We start from the raw sequence: 20,623 nt of genomic DNA on the forward strand, positions 1-20,623 counted from the left end.
CGTACAACAAGTAACAACTTGTTCTCAACCACCATGGGTTCCACCTGCTATACCGACCTGTGACACTTACCTCTCTCAATGGGGAAAGAACATTTTACAAACATCAAATGTCAAACAACTTCACAAAGCTCACACTCAAAGATACATTGACTCTTCTCCAATCTATACAGGCGGCTCTAAATCTAATTCAAACATTGGAGCGGCTGCAGTGTTTCCAAATACTGTTATTTCAGCATCCTTGCCATCTGAATTCAGTATCTTCTCAGCTGAATTATATGCAATCAAACTAGCTTTACAAAATCTCTCTTCTGACTGTGCTTTAAAATCTTTGATTTTAAAGCACAGTCAGATTTACACTGATTCCCTCAGCTCAATCTTGCCTTTATGTAACTCCTTAGATAAAGTACACCCTGTTATAGATGAAATAAAAAGCATTTTACTACAAATTGAAGAATGTCATCAACTGGTCACCTTCTGCTGGATTCCAGCTCATTCTGGCATTTTAGGAAATGAACTGGCTGATAAAGCTGCAAAAAATTCAACTACCTTAGACTTAACTAATATCCCTGTTCCGCCATCAGACTATGCATTAACCATTCAGGCTGCATGCCTGTCAAAATGGACAGCAATATGGCACTCTCAAATTAATAATAAACTCTTTCAATTTAAACATGATCCAAAAAATTTGGCGCTCCAATGTCCCCACATCAAGATGAGAAGTAGTAGTCCTTTCAAGGGTAAGAATAGGACATACTTATCTGACCCACCCTTATTTACTCACAGGGAACGACCTGCCACAGTGTCCACTTTGTAATATAAATCTGAGTATTAAACACATTCTCATTGACTGCCCTTACTATGAACAAGACTGGCAGGGTTGTCAAGGACACTACTGACACTATGCTACTGCAACAGGATCTGGAAAGGTTGAGCTGTTGGGCTGAGAGGTGGCAAATGAAGTTTAACATTGACAAATGTAAAGTACTATATATGGGAAACAGCAACCCCAGAGCAACGTATCAACTCTGTGGTACTACACTGACAGTAGTAGAGAATGAGAAGGACTTGGGAGTTATTGTGCAGGCAGATATGAAGTTCTCTGAGCAGTGCAGATGGGCTGCAAGAGTAGCTCATGATGTCTTGTCAATGATATATAGGAATTTTTCTAGCAGGTATAAGGAGGTGATTATTCCCTTGTATAAGGCAATGGTCAGGCCACACCTAGAGTACTGTATACAGGTCTGGAGGCCTCATTTCAAGAAGGATGTAGAGATGCTGGAACGAGTACAGAGAAGGGCAACAAGATTGGTGAATGGAACAAAGGGTGCTCTTATGAAGAAAGGCTTAAGTTTTGCAAATTACAGTGTCTGGAGACTAGGCACCAGCGAGGTGATCTGATAGAGGTGTATAAAGCCTTGAATGGTTTGAGCATGCTCAGTGCTGATGGGAGTCTTCCTCTTGCTCAGAATAATCACCTGAGAGGGCATAAATTCAAATTGAGGAAAGACAGATGTAGGATAGACGTGAGGAAATTTGCCTTTAGCCAGCGGGTGGTTGGTTGGTGGAACAGACTTCCATCCCTTGTCGTGGAGGTTGATAGCCTGGGTAAGTTTAAGGCTCAGCTGGACAGGTATTTCGAACGAACAGAGGGGTGAAGTGAAGTGGTTATTTTTTATTTATTTATTTATTTTATTTATTTATTTATTTATTTTTTTTTTTTTTTGGCTGATGCTGCATAAGCTTGCTTTCTTGCATCAAATGCCTCTACTAATGCTAATGCTAAGACAGAACTTCAACCCTGCTATCACTGGTTAATCTTCGTAGACCAATAACTTTAGAGCATCTCATTGGAGATGATGCAAATATATCCGAATTTTTCAACTTCTTAAAGCAAACTGGACTTTTTAATCAATTCTGAATTTATGAAACTTTCTCATTTCTTTTTATAATAAATGAATAGGCACATTATAGCCAAAGTAGCTTATGTGCCATCAAACCCCCATATCAACAACAACAACAACCAATTGTTTATATGCACTCCATGTATTTTTCTACTTTGCCACAAATCTTATTAGTTCATCATATATCCATTTAATCTAAGCCTTGAACAGTATATCTTAGTTGGTATAAAAAGCCTAGTTGCTTCAATGATTACTGCCCTGAATGCTTCCCATTTAGAATTCACCATGATCACTACCATTCAGTGAGTCTTTTATCTGCAAATTCTTAATGCGTGAAGAATCGGTACTGATAATCAGATCAAGGATATTGCTTTCTCTTGTTGCTTCTCTAACATGCTGCTCTAGAAAACTGTCATCCAATAAATCCACAAATGTCTTGCTAGTGTGTGAGTGACCAGCCCATAAGTTCCAGCCAATATATGGAAAGTTAAAAACCTGCATTATAAGACATTCTGATTTACTGGCCCACTCTATTTATCAGTATAGTTGTTAGTTATACTCATCACAGGCATTAGGTCTATAACACTCTCCTACTATCATATTTGATTTCCCAGTACTTATGTCACATCTCCCCCTCAGTATTGCACTGGCCATCTGTGTCAACTGGATGCGCTGCTTTAGATTTTGTGGTTTTTGACTAAAAGCATAACTTCTTTCACCTCCTATCCCTTCCTTCTGTATATATACAGGGTTATTCAAAATGAAGTCCAGGGTTTCAAACAATTCCTGTACACACATGAGCAGACATAGGAAGAAAGAAATATTTCCAGAATGCAAGTATACTAATGAAGTTTTTTTACATACCTCATAAATGTTCAATATGAGAGCCTTTAGTGATCCGGCAGACATCAACTCGGAAAAGGAATTCTTCCCACACACGGCTTAGTAAGTCAGGAGTGATGCTGTCAATGGTTTTGGTGATCCGATCTTTCAGTTCTGGTATAGTCGCAGGTAAGGGAGGCGTTGCACAACGGTAACAGATTTACTTACATGAAACTCCAACACAGTAAAAGCTTTCTCATTACATTCCGAAGCCATGTCGCAACAGAGCAGAACTGGCATCACAGGCAAACGAATGACTGCACGGCGGTATGCATCCAACGCCATCTGGTGGTTAGCCGTGCAGCATACCGAACATCATGAGCATGGGAATGAAACTTTAGATATTATGCATTCTTTCGAGATGGCCACAAATGATTATGACACATGCACTTTCCCAAAAAAAAATTCTGAAACCCCGGACTTCATTTTGAATAACCCTGTATTATACTTCCCATATTCAAATTCTGCATTCCTTATGTCTGAATGATACCATTGCTGGGGTATCTTCAGTATCCCAGCAGTGTGTGCATTTGATGACTTAACGACTACTTCAAATTCTTGAAATTTATTTACTGTGCTCCTAGCATTGATGCATATTCAAGTAAACACGCAACTGTTTTTCTCTGAATCCCCCTAATATAGCCCATGTATTTGCTTGTTCCTTGCGGACCCCCACCAGTCTGAAATCACGAACACTTTGCTCTTCAGGCTGCTGCATATTACACTAGAAGCAGTGCAAGGAGCTATTACACCCCTGCCTGTGGCTGCTGTTACACTATTAGTCTGTATGTTCCTTATCCCCAGGTGAGTTGTTTCTGACCCACCTAATGCTGCCTCGATTGTATAAGCAAATGTTCTTGCACCCCTTCTATTTAAGTGTACCCCCCCTCCCGTATGAAAACGTCTCTCCTGTTTTAAAACTTTTATTTCTCTGTCTTTAATTGAATCTTCCCTTGGTCATATTTACAATATGGGAATCATTCATGGTGTCATATATAATTTTTGCATATATAAATGAATATACCGTATTTCCCCATGTATAAGACGCACCTTAATTCTGGGGCCCGAAATTTGAAAAAAAAAATGTATTACATAAAGTTATTGAACTCAAGTTTTATTCATCATAAAATTCATACAACCCCTCATCACTGTCAAAACTCCCATCCATTAGCTTTTTCCTCATCTGTGTCTGATGACGAATCACTGTCTTCATATATTGCCTCGTCCTCAGTTCCATCTATGGCATTTGAAATGCCACACTTCTTAAATGACTTGACAATGATCTCAATCTTGATATTATCCCAGGATCTTTTCACCCAGATACAAACTTCTCCTATAGTTGGTTTCTTCTCTCTTCCTGCTGGTGCCAAATTGTCCCCAGAAGTCTTCATCCATTGCTTCCATTTGTCTCTCATGGCAGCTTTGAAGGGTTTGTTAATGCTAACATCAAGTGGTTGGAGCTGGGATGTCAAGGTATGAAGGCAAGTTTTGTTTTTTGCTCTGCAGCAATCTTCTTTGTGTTTTTTGTTATGTGTGCCCTGAACTGATCAAGCACCAATAGGGCAGGTTTGCGTAAGAGCCCACTTGGTCTCCTGCTCCAAACGTTCTCAAACCATATCTTCATCCCATCCTGATCCATCCAACCCTTGTCATGAATGTGGACAATCACTCCTCGAGGAATGTCTTCTTTTGGCATTGTTTTGCATTTGAAAATCAGCATAGGAAGCAGCTTGGTTCCGTCAGCACAACAAGCTAGAACAACTGTATAATGGCTCTATTCATGTCCACTTGTCTTCACAGTTAGTTTTCACCCCCTTCTTATCAACAGTTCTGTTACTTGGGACATCAAATTGAAGGGGGACTTCGTCCATATTTGCAATCTATCCCAACTCAAACTGATGTCTTCCGACATTGAATGACAAAACGATGAAATTCGAGGACCTTCTGCTCATAGCTTTCAGGCATCTTTTGGGCAAGTCTGGTGCGTGTACGCATTCTTAGTCCATTTCGTTTCTTGAACCTGAAGCACCAATTGTGTCCTCCTTTTACATCAGTAACTTCTTTTTCATCAGCAATTCTTCTTGCCTTGTGCTGAACCATCTTTGTGGACACAGGAATTCCATTTGCCCTTTGCTCTTCAATCCATATCTTCAATTCCCTCTCTAAATCAGGCCATTTTGCTGACTTGCCTCTCATGGCCTTCTGCCGTGGCGTTTTCAGTAAGGTTTCTTCTTCCCGTAGCCAGTCTCGGATTGTTTTCTCAGTTGGAGGAGGACCAAACTTACATTCAGCAGCACGATTTCCATTCACTTTTGCAAACTGGATCACTTTTAACTTGAATTCAGCACTGTATGAAAATCTTTTCTGAGCCATTTCTGGGCAGAACGTGGCAAAACGTAAACTAATATACCGGTAACAAGTGCGAAGCAATGAGTGCAGACAACAAGCGCGAAAAAGTAGGAAATGCAAGTAAAAAAAAATCTACAACCACTGTATAAGACGCACCCAGTTTTTAGAACCCAAATTTTTCGAAAAAAGGTGCGTCTTATACATGGGGAAATACGGTATATTAAACACAGGTGGAATTTGAAAATAATTGATTGCACTGAATTTTTTGTCAGAACTATTTTTCTGAAATGAAATTTCAAAATGATAGCATTCCATTCCTGAAGATATAGTATATAGTATATATAGTAAAAAATAAAAATTTCTCACAAATTATTCTTTGGTAAGATTTAGAGGTATTAATATTAGTACATATGATTAGTTACATTAATTCTTGTTCTTTTAGCCACAGACAGTTCAGAAATTTAATAAAGAAACAGAGGCGAAAGTTAAAGAGGAAGGCTTTAGCAATAGCTCGAGAAGAAAGACAATGCATAGGTAGGCTTCTTTTTTTATTTCACATTGGAGTATGAAAGACTCTTATGAATATAATTTTTAACGTATTTAATTACATTAACAGAAAACCCAAATGTAATAAATAACGACAGATAAATGTGCAAGTTAATGTCATGTGATAGCAAACAACATCATAATGCAAGACTTTACAATGGGTGGTGAAAAAAAAATCTGATTAAAAATCAGATCAGTGATATTGGGTTATTAAACAAGTGATATGTAGTAATATCTGATGTCATTGATAAAATTCAGCTTTGGGATATCAGAAGAACTGATAAGTTGAGATTTAATTCAATTGATTTAATTACATATTTGCTGTGAACCATTGTGAAGGTTATGGGAGAAAATCTTTTCAAATAGTGATTAGGAGGATCATAATATTAACAAGGTAAAGAATATTATACAGTTGAAGTTTTATAAAGAAAAATATGATTAGAGTATTTTCCTTATGCAAACAGAGAGAGTAGTATGAGAGTGAAAGTTTGCTGAGCTAACGTAAGTGTTGTTATGGACCTAAACAGATAATAAGCCTAACTTAATCTGAAGAAATATATATTTTTTTCTTTATTTATTTTATTTTATTTTTTTTTAGCTAGTGTTTCTCAGTCCAGTACAGGTAGGTTCTTTACTACGATGAATTTTCAGTATAAAAATCTGGAACATAGCCAATTTTATTTTCTTTGTTGACACTGCCTAGTTCTAATTGTATCAAATTATCTTTGTGTACCAATAAACTAGTAAAATACTTCACATGGTAAAGTGTGCTTTATTAAATATTATTACTTAGTAGTATTCCCACATAGTGTCCTTCTGAAGCTATTATTATTAATATAGGAAGAAAAAAACAAGGGGAAATCAAATTAAAACACTATTAGAAAAGATTGATGGTACAAACAAACAATATGAGGCTGCAAATAGGTTTGCCAAAGCTGTAATAGACCTCAACAGATATAATACACATTATTGCCAAGTTTCCTTTACTAAACAAGAGGCACCTCCGTAGCCAGGTGGGCAGGAGCAGCAGTGCATAGCACACGCTTCTTGATTAGACCGGGGTTTGAGCCCGTGACCACCAAATACGGAGGATGCGGAAAGGTCAGGGCAATGACCACCGCATATCCCTGGAGCAATATGCTCTTAGTTGCTAATGCTCCTAAAAACCAAATAACAAACAAACTAAACAAGATAGACTTCCTCAGATAGTAAACTCTTGTGTAGTCTTACTCCACAATATACTGAGATTCTTATGATTATAGAACATTTAAGGAACAAGAAATCTTACGGACTGGACAGTGTTACAGTAACAGAAGTAAAGAGAAACAAAGAACAGTTCTCTGTTCTCCTGGTTGAGCTTATAGTACGGATGTTAGAGTTGGGAAGCTATCCTACAAATTTACTTTCATTTAAGATAATTGCTATATATAAAAAGGGACCACCTGGTGACCTTTGCAATTACAGACCAATAACAATACAGTCAGTTATAAATAAGATAATAGAAAATTATTAATTTTCAATATAAGCAAATACTTACATCAATATGGGTTGTTAAACAACTCTCTATTCTCATATCAGAAGGGTAAGAGCACACAAACATTATTAGAGAACTTAGTAGACTCTTTCAACTTACACTTAAACAACAATAACTTCATATTGATTTTATTTATAGATTTGACCAAAGCTTGACTTAATTGATATCCCAATATTGCAACGAAAATTACTGAAATATGGTATTAGGGGAAGAATCAATCAACTCTTAGCAAGTTATTTAACCAAAAGAAAAATAACAGTTGAAGTAGAAAATACAAGGGAAAAATCATATAATGTAAACAGAGGAGTACCTCAGGGCACTCATGCTGGGCCAATCATGTTCAACCTCTATATAAATGACATATTCAAAGTAATAAAGAATTCATTTATAAAAATTTATGTGGATGGTATAATCTTATATACAATTGGAAACAATCTGACAAAAATGTCAAAAGACTTTTTTTTTTTTTTTTTTTATGAAAACCCCAAAACACGAAAAGTATCAAAACCTATAGTACTTAGTACCATGCATGGGTTGAAGGAGAAGTATGGGGGGGAGGGGGATGCCGGAAACTTTGCCCTAGAGACTAAACATGGGTTTCATGGGTTCCACTTCAAGCCTCCAATAAGCAAAGTGGTGGTATTTCACCGGTTGATGAAAGTCATCTACCAACTTACAGCAGGAAGCAATACATTTGCAAACTTGGTTGCATGATAATAAATTAGCACTCAGCTTTGATAAAACAAAATTTTTGGTAATAAGACCTCCTCATCAAACCTCGAATGCCTACATAATCAGAATTTCGAGAATTGCAAATGTCAAACTGTGGAAGAAGTCTCAAGTCACTGTTACCTTGGGTTATTGATTGACTACAGTCTGAGTTGGGCAAGACAAATAACAAATTTGTACAAAAAAATGCGATTTTATGTGTACTTTTTTTACTACATTAAGAATAAGTTAAATCTTAGAACAAAAGTTACATTATATTATGCGTTAGTGGACTCCCAACTCAATTACTTAGTAAATGTATTGGCACGAGCAAATTTAACTGAAATAAGAATAATAAACAACCTAATTAACAGGATTTTGAAACTTTTAATGGGAACAAACTCTTGGAATGACCTGAATAAGAGAAGGCAATTTTTGTTAAAATACAAAATACTGTATCCAGCTCAAAAACTGAAGCTAAATTTATTCCTGAAAAATCTTAACACTATTTATGAAGAGTCGAATCTGCAAAGCAATGTCACACATAATTTAAGGAACCCAAAAGCAATTACTTTGCCTCACCCTAGGGTACTAAATAGATTTGGAGAAAGGCACACAATGAATATAATAAACAACTTGCTGACTAGTGTTGATTTCAGACTCAGGAGAAGTTATCCCATCTCCAAATTAAAATTTCTAATAAGAAAATTCTTGATACTCAATGATACAGTGGATTAAAATAGCTATACAGATAAATTACTATCTCTGTTTCCAAGCGTGGAATATACTATGAATTGTGACTTAATTGTCTTTTCTGTTAGAAAACAAATTTGTATACAAACTTGTTGTAAAGGAAAAACTACAACTTGTTGTCAAGAAATTCACTTTTCTTAACAATTCATCTATTGTAAACTTATTCTCTTGTTAAATAAATTGTATTGTATTGTATTATTATTATTATTAACTCTTCCTTCTCCATATCAAAAAAATATTCCTGGATTCAGTTTGCCTCTACTATAACAAAAAATATGAATGGTAGATTTCCACCAGCATCCTCTCCAATGTTGAGATGGAATGTGCAAGATTTATTGTCTCCAGTAGAAATAGCCAATGTTCTGGCAGAAAATTTGCACAAATTTCAGATATATATATGCACATGAGCCATGTTTTCAGCACAAGACTATCACTTCCATATAATCAATCTTTTACAATGTTAGATATCCAGGATGCTCTAAACAAATCAACAAATGGAGCATCAAGTCCTGACAGGATTTATTACCTCATGTAATAAATCTAGACAAAAAGGCATTAAGCTAGATAATGTCATGCCCAAGCAGTTGGTAAGGGATATTGGTCTATAGCTGCATGGATTTACAACTGTATACCAATATCCCTTACCAGCTGCTTGGGCATGACATTACAAAAGATGATACACAATAGGCTCATATGGTGCCTGGAATCTCACTCAATTATGAACTGTAATCAATTCGGTTTGGCAAGAACCAATCCATGTTAGACCTTATGGCAAAAGCTGAATGTAACATATGGAACAAACACCTTTATCTGAAAAGAACATCTTGCCATGGTATGCCTGGATATTGAAAAGGCATATGACACTGCCTGGCACTATAGTGTTTTTCAGTGAGTTATTGCAATGCTGTTTCACAACCTGTTGTTCAAAGAGAAAGTGTACTACAAGGATTGGTGCTCAATGCTATGCTCTTTGCTGTTAGAATAAACAATTTAGCACAGAACATTCTGGATAATGTAGACATCTATCTTTATTCTGATGACCTTGCAATATTTTGCCATTCATAGAATGTGTATTCCATTGAAAGACGACTGCAGCTCACAATAAACAAGATAGTGTCATGGACTTCACGTAATGGCTATTGTCTATCAGCTTCAAAAAGTACAGCATTCATTTTTGCAAAAAGCATCAACTACATCTGGAACTCGAATTATCATCTTGTCCATGACGTGAGGCAGTGATTCCCAAACTACTAGGATCTACAGCCCCTTCAAAAATCAAAAAAAGTTTGTGGATCCGTATATATATACCTGTAATTTTATGTTACAATAAAAAGAAATGAAAGTATGCCAGTAGCATGGCAAACCAGTAGAGCGAAGAAGAATTTAACATTTAAAATTAAGAATAGAGTACTGTTGGAGAAACATTAAATAATTTAGAAAACAGAGTCCAAATTAAAGGAAAATTAGCAGTGCCTCCCGCTAAATACCAGTTTCCAAATTGTGTGAAATATCACTATATGTGAATGTAAACAGCCAACAATACAGAAATAAGTAAAAATAGAGAATAAAGTAAAAATAAAAGTAGAACATACCATAATATCGAATTGAATAGAAAAGACTGACCATTATGCCCCATCTCATCAGTGGACCACAAGGCCATAATGGTCATAGAACCCCACTACATTCCGAACGCTACACAAATCCATGCCACGAAAGAATGATACATGGATTACACTGCAGTAGATTTGTATATCTACTGCAATACAAATATACAAGGATCACACTGGCAGTGTGATCCTTGTATCATTCTTTCGCAGCATGGATTTGTGTAGCGTTCGAAATGTAGTGGTTCCCTGGCCATTATAGTCTTCTGGTCCACTGACGAGATAGGGCATAATGGTCAGTCTTTTCTATTCAATTTGATATCATGGTATATTCTACGTTTTATTTTTTCTGTATTGTTGGCTGTTTACATTTACATATAGTGATATTTCATGCAATTCAGAAACTGGTGCTTAGCAATGGGGGGGCACTGCTAAATTTTCCTTTAATTTGGACTCTATTTTCTAAATTATTTAATAATGTTTCTCCAACAGTATCTATTCTTAATTTTTAGATGTTAAATTCTTCTTCGCTTTACTGGTTTGCCACACCGCTGGCATACTTTAATTTCTTTTTATTGTAACACAAAATTACAGTTAAATACACACAACATGTTGTGGTTTTTGCATATTTGCTGCCACTGATGTCTGCTCTACTATCCTTATTTTATTTACACTTAATTTTGCACTTATTTCTGCTGTCCAATATTCAATTCATTTGGATTTAATTAGAATTATATATGTATATATATATATATATAATGTTGGTTTATATATTAATATTATGTTTGGGTGTATGTATTCTTTTGTATTTTAATCTTTCTTTTGTGCATCGTTAATGCCATTGTTTTTTGCCATATTGGCCAATTGAACATTATACGTGCCAGTATATATTCGTTTCTAATTGTTCGGATTTTTTATTGTTACCTATTATAGGTGGTTTTTACATATAGGCATTAGTGTTAATACAATTCTGGTCATTAATCTAGCCTTATTTAGGTCATCTTAATTCCGCATGGCCTATACATATTAGGTTTAGAAGTTTAATGCTTAATGATAATGAATTTTCATGACAACTTATTGATGAAAATTTTTATCTGTAGCAAAAGGTAATTACTAGTTATTATTAACAGTATACTTCTATTTTATTACTATTATACATTTTTACTATAATACATTTTTGCATTCCATTACGTGGCTGTCAATCCCCTACTTCGTCGAGGGCTTTGAGTGGATTGACAGCTCTTTTGATGTAATGCCTTATACTTACTCGTTTCTGTTTCCCATTCGGAATTAAGATGACCTAAATAAGGCTAGATTAATGACCAGAACTGTATGAACACTAATGCCTATATGTAAAAACCACCAATAAAAAATTCGAACAATTAGAAACGAATATATACAGGCACGTATAATGTTCAATTGGCCAATACAGCAAAAAACAATGGCATTAACGATGCACAAAAGAAAGATTAAAATACAAAAGAATACATACACCTAAACGTAATATTAATATATAAACCAACGTAATATTTACTCTGTTCATACCCATGCATTGCTAAAACGGCTACTGGGACAACAGAAAAAGTAGGAAAGGAATAAAAGAAATTAAATAAATTTAAACCAATATATCAGGATATTAATAAAAAACAAGATAAACCATCATAAAAAATCAGACATCTAGGTATTACGGTACATACATAATGGGCCTTAAATTAAATACAAAATGCACAATAAATAACAACATGGACGCTAAAACAAATATGAATAACATGCTGTACGGGTATCGCAGCATAAATTGCACCCCGGGACCGGAAATAACCACACTGGACCTGTCTCTTCATAACAAAGGTCACATAACATACAATGCCGCCACACAGCTAGGGAAAAAAAGCATAAGCAAAGAAACAAAAAACCCTAAACAACTAAACAATGAAGATATCGGGATACAAACGCAACAAATAAAACAACTTAAATTCAAAAAATGCAGTAGCAAACTCTGTAAAACCCGCCCCTACATGCATAGCATACACCATCTAAATTCCAAAAACGCACCAACATTCTGTCACACAAAAAATGTAATCTACCTAATTACCTGTAAGATGTGTGGGATACAATATATTGGACAAACCAGTACAGAGCTCCACCTTCGGATGAGCCTTCACCGATCACAAATCAACAAATATGATGAAAACACTGCAAAAGACAGCAAACCAAACAGGGCAGACAAATACAATAACAAAATTGAATATAGACATTTCAAAATGCATGACTTCACCAACACATCCATTGCCATTCTGACCATTATTGATAACAACACACAAAGCGGAATCATGGAAGATATGTTCATTCTACTATATAAATCCCTATACCCTTATGGTATAAACAATTGCTTTAACGGAAGGAACTTCGAATTCACCAGCCCAGAAATATGTACTTACACCATTTTCCAGATCAGCAAAAACTGGCAAAATAAAGGGAATAAAAACAGAAAAATGCTACAAAATACCAATAAATATCAATGACTTTGAAAAACTCCTAACAGAATGGGACACAGATCCCATAGCTGACCTGGCGAGCCGGGTGGGTAAAGTGCCTGCCTGGCAACCCAAAGGTCGCGGGTTTGAATCCTGCCTCGGGCTTGTATCAAAGTACTGCAAAAACCTTGGGAGGTGCATTATGGCCACAGAAGCCGATGCGCCAACAACTACCAAAAAAAAAAAAAAACAGATCCCATAAACATCAAAAACATACACAATACACTATTCTCTATTAAAATAAGTAAGCTTAAAGCACTTAGCAAAATATACCAAAGACAAAAAACCCAGAACATACACCTCAACAATATATTTAAATTCAGAATAGGCATAAAATTCAACGAACACACTAAAAAAGAGTACTGCATAATAAAATACCAAAACCATTTATACGACACAGTTAATATCGGTAACATTATAAATAATAACAAAAGTTACCTACCCATCAAAAACACACAAATAAAAATTAGATACAGCTACACCAAGCCAATAGGACTAACCATCTGCAATTACAAAAACACCATTGATAAAATGAATGAAGAAGAACAACCATGTCACTGCCAAGAAAGTAGATATAAAAACTTCATCAATGCACATTACAAGCATATAATAACAGGAGACCTCAATATCATCGAAGACAAAGCACTAAGAGAAACAATGAAAAAGGGTGCAAAATTCAGAGCTAACACCCCAACTAGGCTGGAATATATAAAAAAATCAATATACACAGATCTGTTACAATTTGCATTCAAAGCCGCATACAAAAACAACGAACCTATAGAATCATTCCAAAGCTGGATAAACTCCAATACTGAAAACATATTAGACCGCTTCAGAGAAAACATAACACTACAAAAACATGATAAGCATGACAAGCATTTAAATTTAAGAAGTATTAACAGCAAAATAAAAGAAATACAAAACAAATTCGTGATCACAAGAACCGACAAGGCAAGTAATAATTTCAGTATTATATGCAAAAGATTCTACATTGAAGCTATAAAAGAGGAATTGTATAACAATGAAGCATACAAGTACATAGACACCAATCCAAACAGCATCAGCAAAAAAATTTTGGCAATGCATAAAAAACTTAAAATTAAAATAGACAGGATGCAATACCCTTACATATACTGGATACCAAAATATCACAAGGTGCCTACAGGAAAAAGAATCATTACTTCGGGCAAAAATAGCTACATAAAGTATACTAGTAAGATAATGGAAAATAAATTAAAAGATATCACCAAGGAAATCAAGAACACCAGAATTATCAACAACAACAACAAAGAATATTTGGACGACATTAAAAAACAAAACAATAGCATAAAAATATATACACATACAATTTCAAAAACCTCTCTACAAGCATAGCACACGACAACCTAATAGAAGTACTACAGATATACTACCAAAAATATCACAAAATCTTACAATGCAAAAAACAATACTGGAATGACCTAACTAAAATCAGTGTCAAAGGCAATTACATACTAATGGGAGGCAAAACATATATACAATGCAGGGAGATAGCTATGGGATCCAGCAGTTCATGTGCCATAGCTAACCTATACCTGCACCACTATGAAAGCAACATCACAGAAAATATTAAATTCTACAGATATATAGATGACGTCATCGTGATAAACTATGACAACTTTGCAAGTGTAGTAAAGAATACTTACCCAACAGACTTAAAAATTTAATGTACAAATCCTGATAACAACCAACAAGCTGTCTACTTAGACAGCGAAATTGCCATCAACCAAAACAAAATATATACACATCACTGTGATAAAAGAGACTATTTTAATTTTGATACAATAAAACTCACACACTGGGAAAGCAACATAGCGAAGCATATACATGGTAATGCTATAAGAAGCCAAACAAACAGACTTTTAAAAATCTGCAACAGTATAGAAAGCATAAAGATGGCAATACAAAAACTCATCAAAACCCTAGATATAAACAAAATTCCCAACCGATACAGTAGGTATCACATAAAAACTGCCATATACGCAAATATTAGAACATACCACCCCAATGTAGACCCACATATATTCATCAAAAACCATCTAAAAATAAAATAATATTTACTCAGAAAAAGTATCCCCAAGTTTATAAGGTTTATTGCACTCAGACGAGGCTCGTCACCTGACTGCACTACAACCTATTACCAAATTTGACCCCCCAACCCATAGTAAGAGGCTTGTATATATGTATATAGCTTTACCTCTGGACAAATATGTGCTGTTACGTCTTAGAAAAGCGGTACTGGCACAGTCTGAGGTAAAACACAAAAACGCATGTAAAAGTAATGTTAATACACATGTAAATAAAAGATTTAAATCCACATGTTAATGCAACCCATATAAAGCTTACAGAAAATCATCGATCCAACAACAAACCTCCACCGCAGGCATTGGCATGAATATCGGGGCCTGAGGCTAATGCACCATCAACACACAAGGTAACGTTAGTGCGACTTCGCTATAAAAATCGCTACCTATAAAACTAATAGAAGGCGGGAAATTTCTCCTTTTATTCTACGACCTCCACCGGATTATAACATTAAGTAAGTAGGAATTTTACAATATTGGATACTTACACATTGGGATTTGTGTACTTTATCACAGTTTGCTGAAGAGATTGTAAAAAATTAAAACTAATTAATACTATAAATAGATATGCAAACAATAATTAAGAATTTAAAAAATTCAAAAACTTAAATTCTAGGAACTTTAGAAATTAAACAAAAGAAAAGGAACTTAAAATAGCAAAACTGTAATAGGTACAAACAGAAATGAGTAAGTATAAGGCATTACATCAAAAGGGCTGTCAATCCACTCAAAGCCCCTGACAAAGTAAGGGATTGACGGCCATGTGATGGAATGCAAAAATGTATTATGGTAAAAATGTATAATAGTAATAATATAGAAGTATACTGTTAATAATAACTAGTAATTACCTTTTGCTACAGATAAAAATTTTCATCAATAATTTGTCATGAAAATTCATTATCATTAAGCATTAAACTTCTAAACCTAATATGTATAGGCCATGCGGAATTAAGATGATCTAAATAAGGCTAGATTAATGACCAGAATTGTATGAACACTAATGCCTATATGTAAAAACCGCCAATAATAGGTAACAATAAAAAATTTGAACAATTAGTAACGTGTGTGTATACAGTAAACCCCCGCTATTCGCAGGGGTTACGTTCCTGAGAATTGTCGCGAATACCGAAAACGCGAATACTGAGTTATTGCTCCCATAGTAATAAAAGGGTTCCGTTCCAAAGTATGAAATATATAAGAAAAACTAGTCTAAAATTGTGTCTATGTATGTATTATATGTACCTTCATAATATGACTATGTACATAGACAGCACATAGTGAAATGCAAGCATATGGCATCGAAATGAAAATAAGAAACAATTTAATATTAAATGTAATATTTATTAGAAATTTCAAACAAATCTTTCAAACCAGCGCCTTTGCTAGCTAAAAAACTTATCCCGCCAGAGCTATCACCAGTTTCGCTAAAGTGTTGATAAAGGAGTTTTGCCTTTTCACGAATGATGAGTGAACTTAACGGAATTTTATTTTGAGTTCGGTCTTCTATCCACAGATTTAAAGCCTTTTCCATTTTTTCTAATTTAACATCACAAGTTACAGAGCAAATTTTTGAAGCAATTAGTGCGTTTTCACGGACACTACGGCGGATTTTTTCTTCCGATTTTTTGATTGATCGTACCGTTGACTCATTGATTTATAATGTTTTGCCACTGAGGAGACACTTTCACCATTAGAAATTTTGTCTAATAACTCAATTTTATTCGCTAATGTCATCCCCTTCTTTGATATTTTGGCATTTCTCTTGTTATTCGTAGCCATATTTTTGTACGGGTTAGAAAGAACTTGTCCACAATAAAATCACTTTCTTCCGTTAACACACTCGAAAAAGTCTGTTTTACACTGCAAAACGGTAGATTTATCACTTTTGTAAGCATATCAATTTATTCAATTTATAAGCATATAAATTAAAAGCAAACGACGAAAACTTCCATTACAAGCGCATAACACATACTGAACAAGGATTAGCGAAAAACATCCACGCTTGCAATTTTGTCACCCCTCTCCCCCACCCACTGAGCGCTGTTTTGACCGGGAAAGATAATTTTAGCCACGCCCATGTTTTTTTATGGCGGATAATATTCACGGCGCTTTAAAATTCACATTTTTCTAGGTTTCATTTTATATTAAATCAGCGATCGCGAATACGCGAAACCGCGAATAGCGGGGATTTACTGTATATATATATATATGTATATATACAGTGGAACTTCTCTGTTACGAACGTCTATTTAACGAATTTCTCTATACAGGTGACCCCCGCTTAACGCTGATAATTCGTTCCGGAAAAACAGAGCGCTAAGTGAATCCGCACTAAGCGAAAGCCACATTCCCATAAGGTAACATATGTATTTGTGAGTTGCGGTCGGTGCCATAGGATATTTCCTAATCAATAATAAACAGTAGTGAAAAGATGCACAAATGTCGGTCAAAATATTTAATATTCAAATATTTGTACATATAAAATATTCTGCATTATATATGTATATAATTATGTTGTAACTACTTACGTATCAAAATTAAACTTAAAATTCCAATTAAAATTATGAATTTAATTGATCTAATTTGATTTTAATTGATTTAATTTAATTGATGAATTTAATCATGAAAAATGTGTCGATTTTGTGTTGAACTTTGGCCCTCTTCCAAATAAACTAAAAGGGGTATTAATTTTAAATCCCCTGCAGCATTACCACCTAACAATAAAGTCAATCGATCCTTTGCCGCTTTGAAACCTGGCATGTTTTTTTCTTATTTCAATGTGAAACTTCTTTTAGGCATTCGGTTTTCCATAAAAGTCCTGCTTCATCTATGTTAAAAACTTGTTGAGAAGTATAACACATAATACCCCTCTTCAATAATTTTAAGTTCTTTTTTGAAAGTTTCGGCTCTCTTTTTTTTTTAGGTGAGTTTTTTTCAGATCATTATATTGGCTAATCTCTTTCTCTCTCTCTTTTTTTTTTTTTTAAATATTTAACTTAACTGAATTCTGCATTGGATATTATCTTCAATAAAATTAGTTAAAGTCTTTCCATTTCAATCCTAATAGCCAGCCTAGCCCTAGTTTCTTGCAGTGGAACAGCTATCTTTCCCCCTGCTAAAATTAATTCTTTATTTTTTTATAATTGTTCTTACAGTTAAACTTGCAAGTCCTAAATTATGGAACGCATCTGCTTGTCGTTGACCAGAATCAATTCGCTTCAAAACGTCTAATTTAATTTTCAAATTCAAGTCTTTTTCTTACATTTATAGTCTTCGTACTGCGCTCAGACGTTGTTGCTTTTTCATTCTTATCGGCCATCGTTAACTCTTCGAAAATGTAACTGTGGTTCGAAAATGTTGGTTGCATTAATTACGATACAATGTTCAAGTAAACTGTCCATTACGCACGATGTCTGATACTGTACTGAGTGATGACTAGACTTCGGATAAATGCATATAACGCAAATATTACAAGCAATATACTAGATAATTTTTTAAAATGTTGATCTCGGAACTACGTAACAAGTCACTGTACTGCGATTAAATTAGCGTGCGAGAAAATTTCTCAAGTGGGCGTGGGAAACGTTTTAATGCTGTTTTGCTTTCATTTTCAAGCTATCGACTCCATCAAATTAAATGATTTCGTTAAATATGCCAAAAATGCTATCTGTAAAAGAGCATTATAGTGATCTGTGACAGGGTTATAGTCAGATACGGGTTATAATATAAGAACAGCGTTATAGCGAATCAGCGTAAAGCGAACCACGTTATAATGGGGGCCTGCTATATTACGAATTTTTTTGCAAAACATTGCACCTTGAAACAAAATTACATGTAAAATTAACCCCATATAGCGAAATGTTAGTCTCTCTATAACGAATTTTTAAAAAAAAATTAGTAAAAGCATTTTTGAAGATTTTCAAGCATTTACTGCTAAACAGCTGCTCATATACTGCCTCCTTCCTTCCGAAATTGCGCTTCAGCATCTGGAATTAAATAATCATCCTTTTAATGAACACTTGTGGCCATTGATGCTCATAGGAGAGTCTTTGTTTCATTTTTGTTCCAGTTATTAAACCAAATGGGTTTTCTTAAAAGTGGTCATAAACTTTACAATAAATTGGGTAGATTTGTAAATTGATGTTGGCTCAGGGGAAAACGAAATTTGCTGTGGTAAACTTTAGCATGCTGCGGCAACAATACATAGAATGCTACCATAGTCGGTTTTTTGTAATGCCTACTGAGTGACATTCGCTTCTCACCTCAACTGTACCACGTGACCCTCCTGTCAATCATTATATGATATGTCCGTTCTCATCTAACTGGACTCCCAGTAGATGCTTTTCATGAATTTTTTTTTTTTTTTATTCCGTTCGTCATCAATCACATAGGCTATATGCTCTTGTATTTTTTTTTCCCGAAAAGTAACATACAGCATGCATTAATCATAAATTTTCTTTTGTCTATATACGAATGAAAGCAGAATAAAAGAAATTCACAAAGTCATATATTTCTCTAAAGTGATTGATAGGAAAGGTCATGTGATACTGTTGAATTGGCAAGCGAACGTCATTAAGTAGACGGTACTAACAATTCGCTATATGGCCAGCGCAGCGAAGTTTGCGGTGTATGTATTGGCAAGAGCTGCAGTAGAGTAATTTTTACAATTGCGGAAACAATGTCGAAGAGAAAGTGTTTAAGTATTAATGATAAAGCAAAGATTGTTATGATATTGACCAGGGTTTTAAGAAAAAAAGATGTTGTGGAGAAATGTGGCATACCTGTAAGCAGTTTTTCGAAAATCGAAAAATTCGAAAATCAATTTTAAATGCAATTGAAGGAGGAGGAGCAGACAAGAAGCAAATTAAGTTGTGTATATACGAAGATGTTGATAAAGCTGTTCTAAAATGGGTGCAAATGATACATGAAAAGAATATACCAATATCGGGCCTAATAATTAAGCGACAAGCTCTGAAATTTGCACAGTCCCTTGGAATTTCATTCCAAGGGACTGTGCAAATACAGAATTTAATGCGAGCACTGGGTGGCTAGATAAATTTAAGAAGTGCCACAGAATTGTGGAAAAGGTTATTTGTGGAGAAAGTGTTAATGTAAGCGAAGAAGATTGCAATGGTTAGAGGAACAATACCTTAAAGAAGATTTTGGAAGAATATAAACGTAAGGATGTTTTTAATGCTGATGAAATGGGTTTATTCTTTAAATGTTTACCGAATAGAACACTTGCTTTTAAGGATGATAAATGTTTTGGCGGAAAACCAAGCAAAGAAAGAATCACTGTGCTAGTTGGAGCAAATATGACAGGAAGTGAAAAATTAAGACTTTTAGTCATCGGAATATCAAAAAACGTAAGATGTTTTAGAGGCACAAAATCTTTGGAAGTTGACTACATTAATAAAATTAATAAAAAAGCATGGATGACAAGTGATATTTTTGAAGAATGGTATTAAAACTAGACAAGCATATTATAAAAGAAAAAAGGAAAATTGTGTTGGTAACTGACAACTGTCCGGCACATCCTGCCAGTATTTCTACAAAACTTAAAAGTGCAAAGTTGTTGTTTTTACCATCAAACGTAACGTCAAAACTCCAGCCAATGGACCAAGGCATTGTTAAAAATTTTAAATTTCATTATCGAAAGAGAATAATAATGAAGATTGTCGATGCGTTA

The 20,623-nt window shown here is 34.8% G+C and overlaps 1 protein-coding gene across 1 annotated transcript in view; it reads left to right on the top strand.

Annotated features, from left to right (window-relative positions):
* Positions 1 to 20,623, top strand: part of LOC150084254 (uncharacterized) — a 199,888-nt gene that overhangs the window by 63,558 nt on the left and 115,707 nt on the right. The window contains exon 2 of the mRNA XM_090376166.1: positions 5,575 to 5,666. Within this exon, the coding sequence (XP_090232292.1) occupies positions 5,575 to 5,666 (92 nt within the window). The remainder of the gene's footprint in view (positions 1 to 5,574; positions 5,667 to 20,623) is intronic.

The sequence above is a fragment of the Mastigoproctus giganteus genome, chromosome 6, assembly GCF_048544385.1.
Source record: "Mastigoproctus giganteus isolate SK-2022 chromosome 6, ASM4854438v1, whole genome shotgun sequence".
Classification (NCBI taxonomy): Eukaryota; Metazoa; Arthropoda; class Arachnida; order Uropygi; family Thelyphonidae; genus Mastigoproctus; species Mastigoproctus giganteus.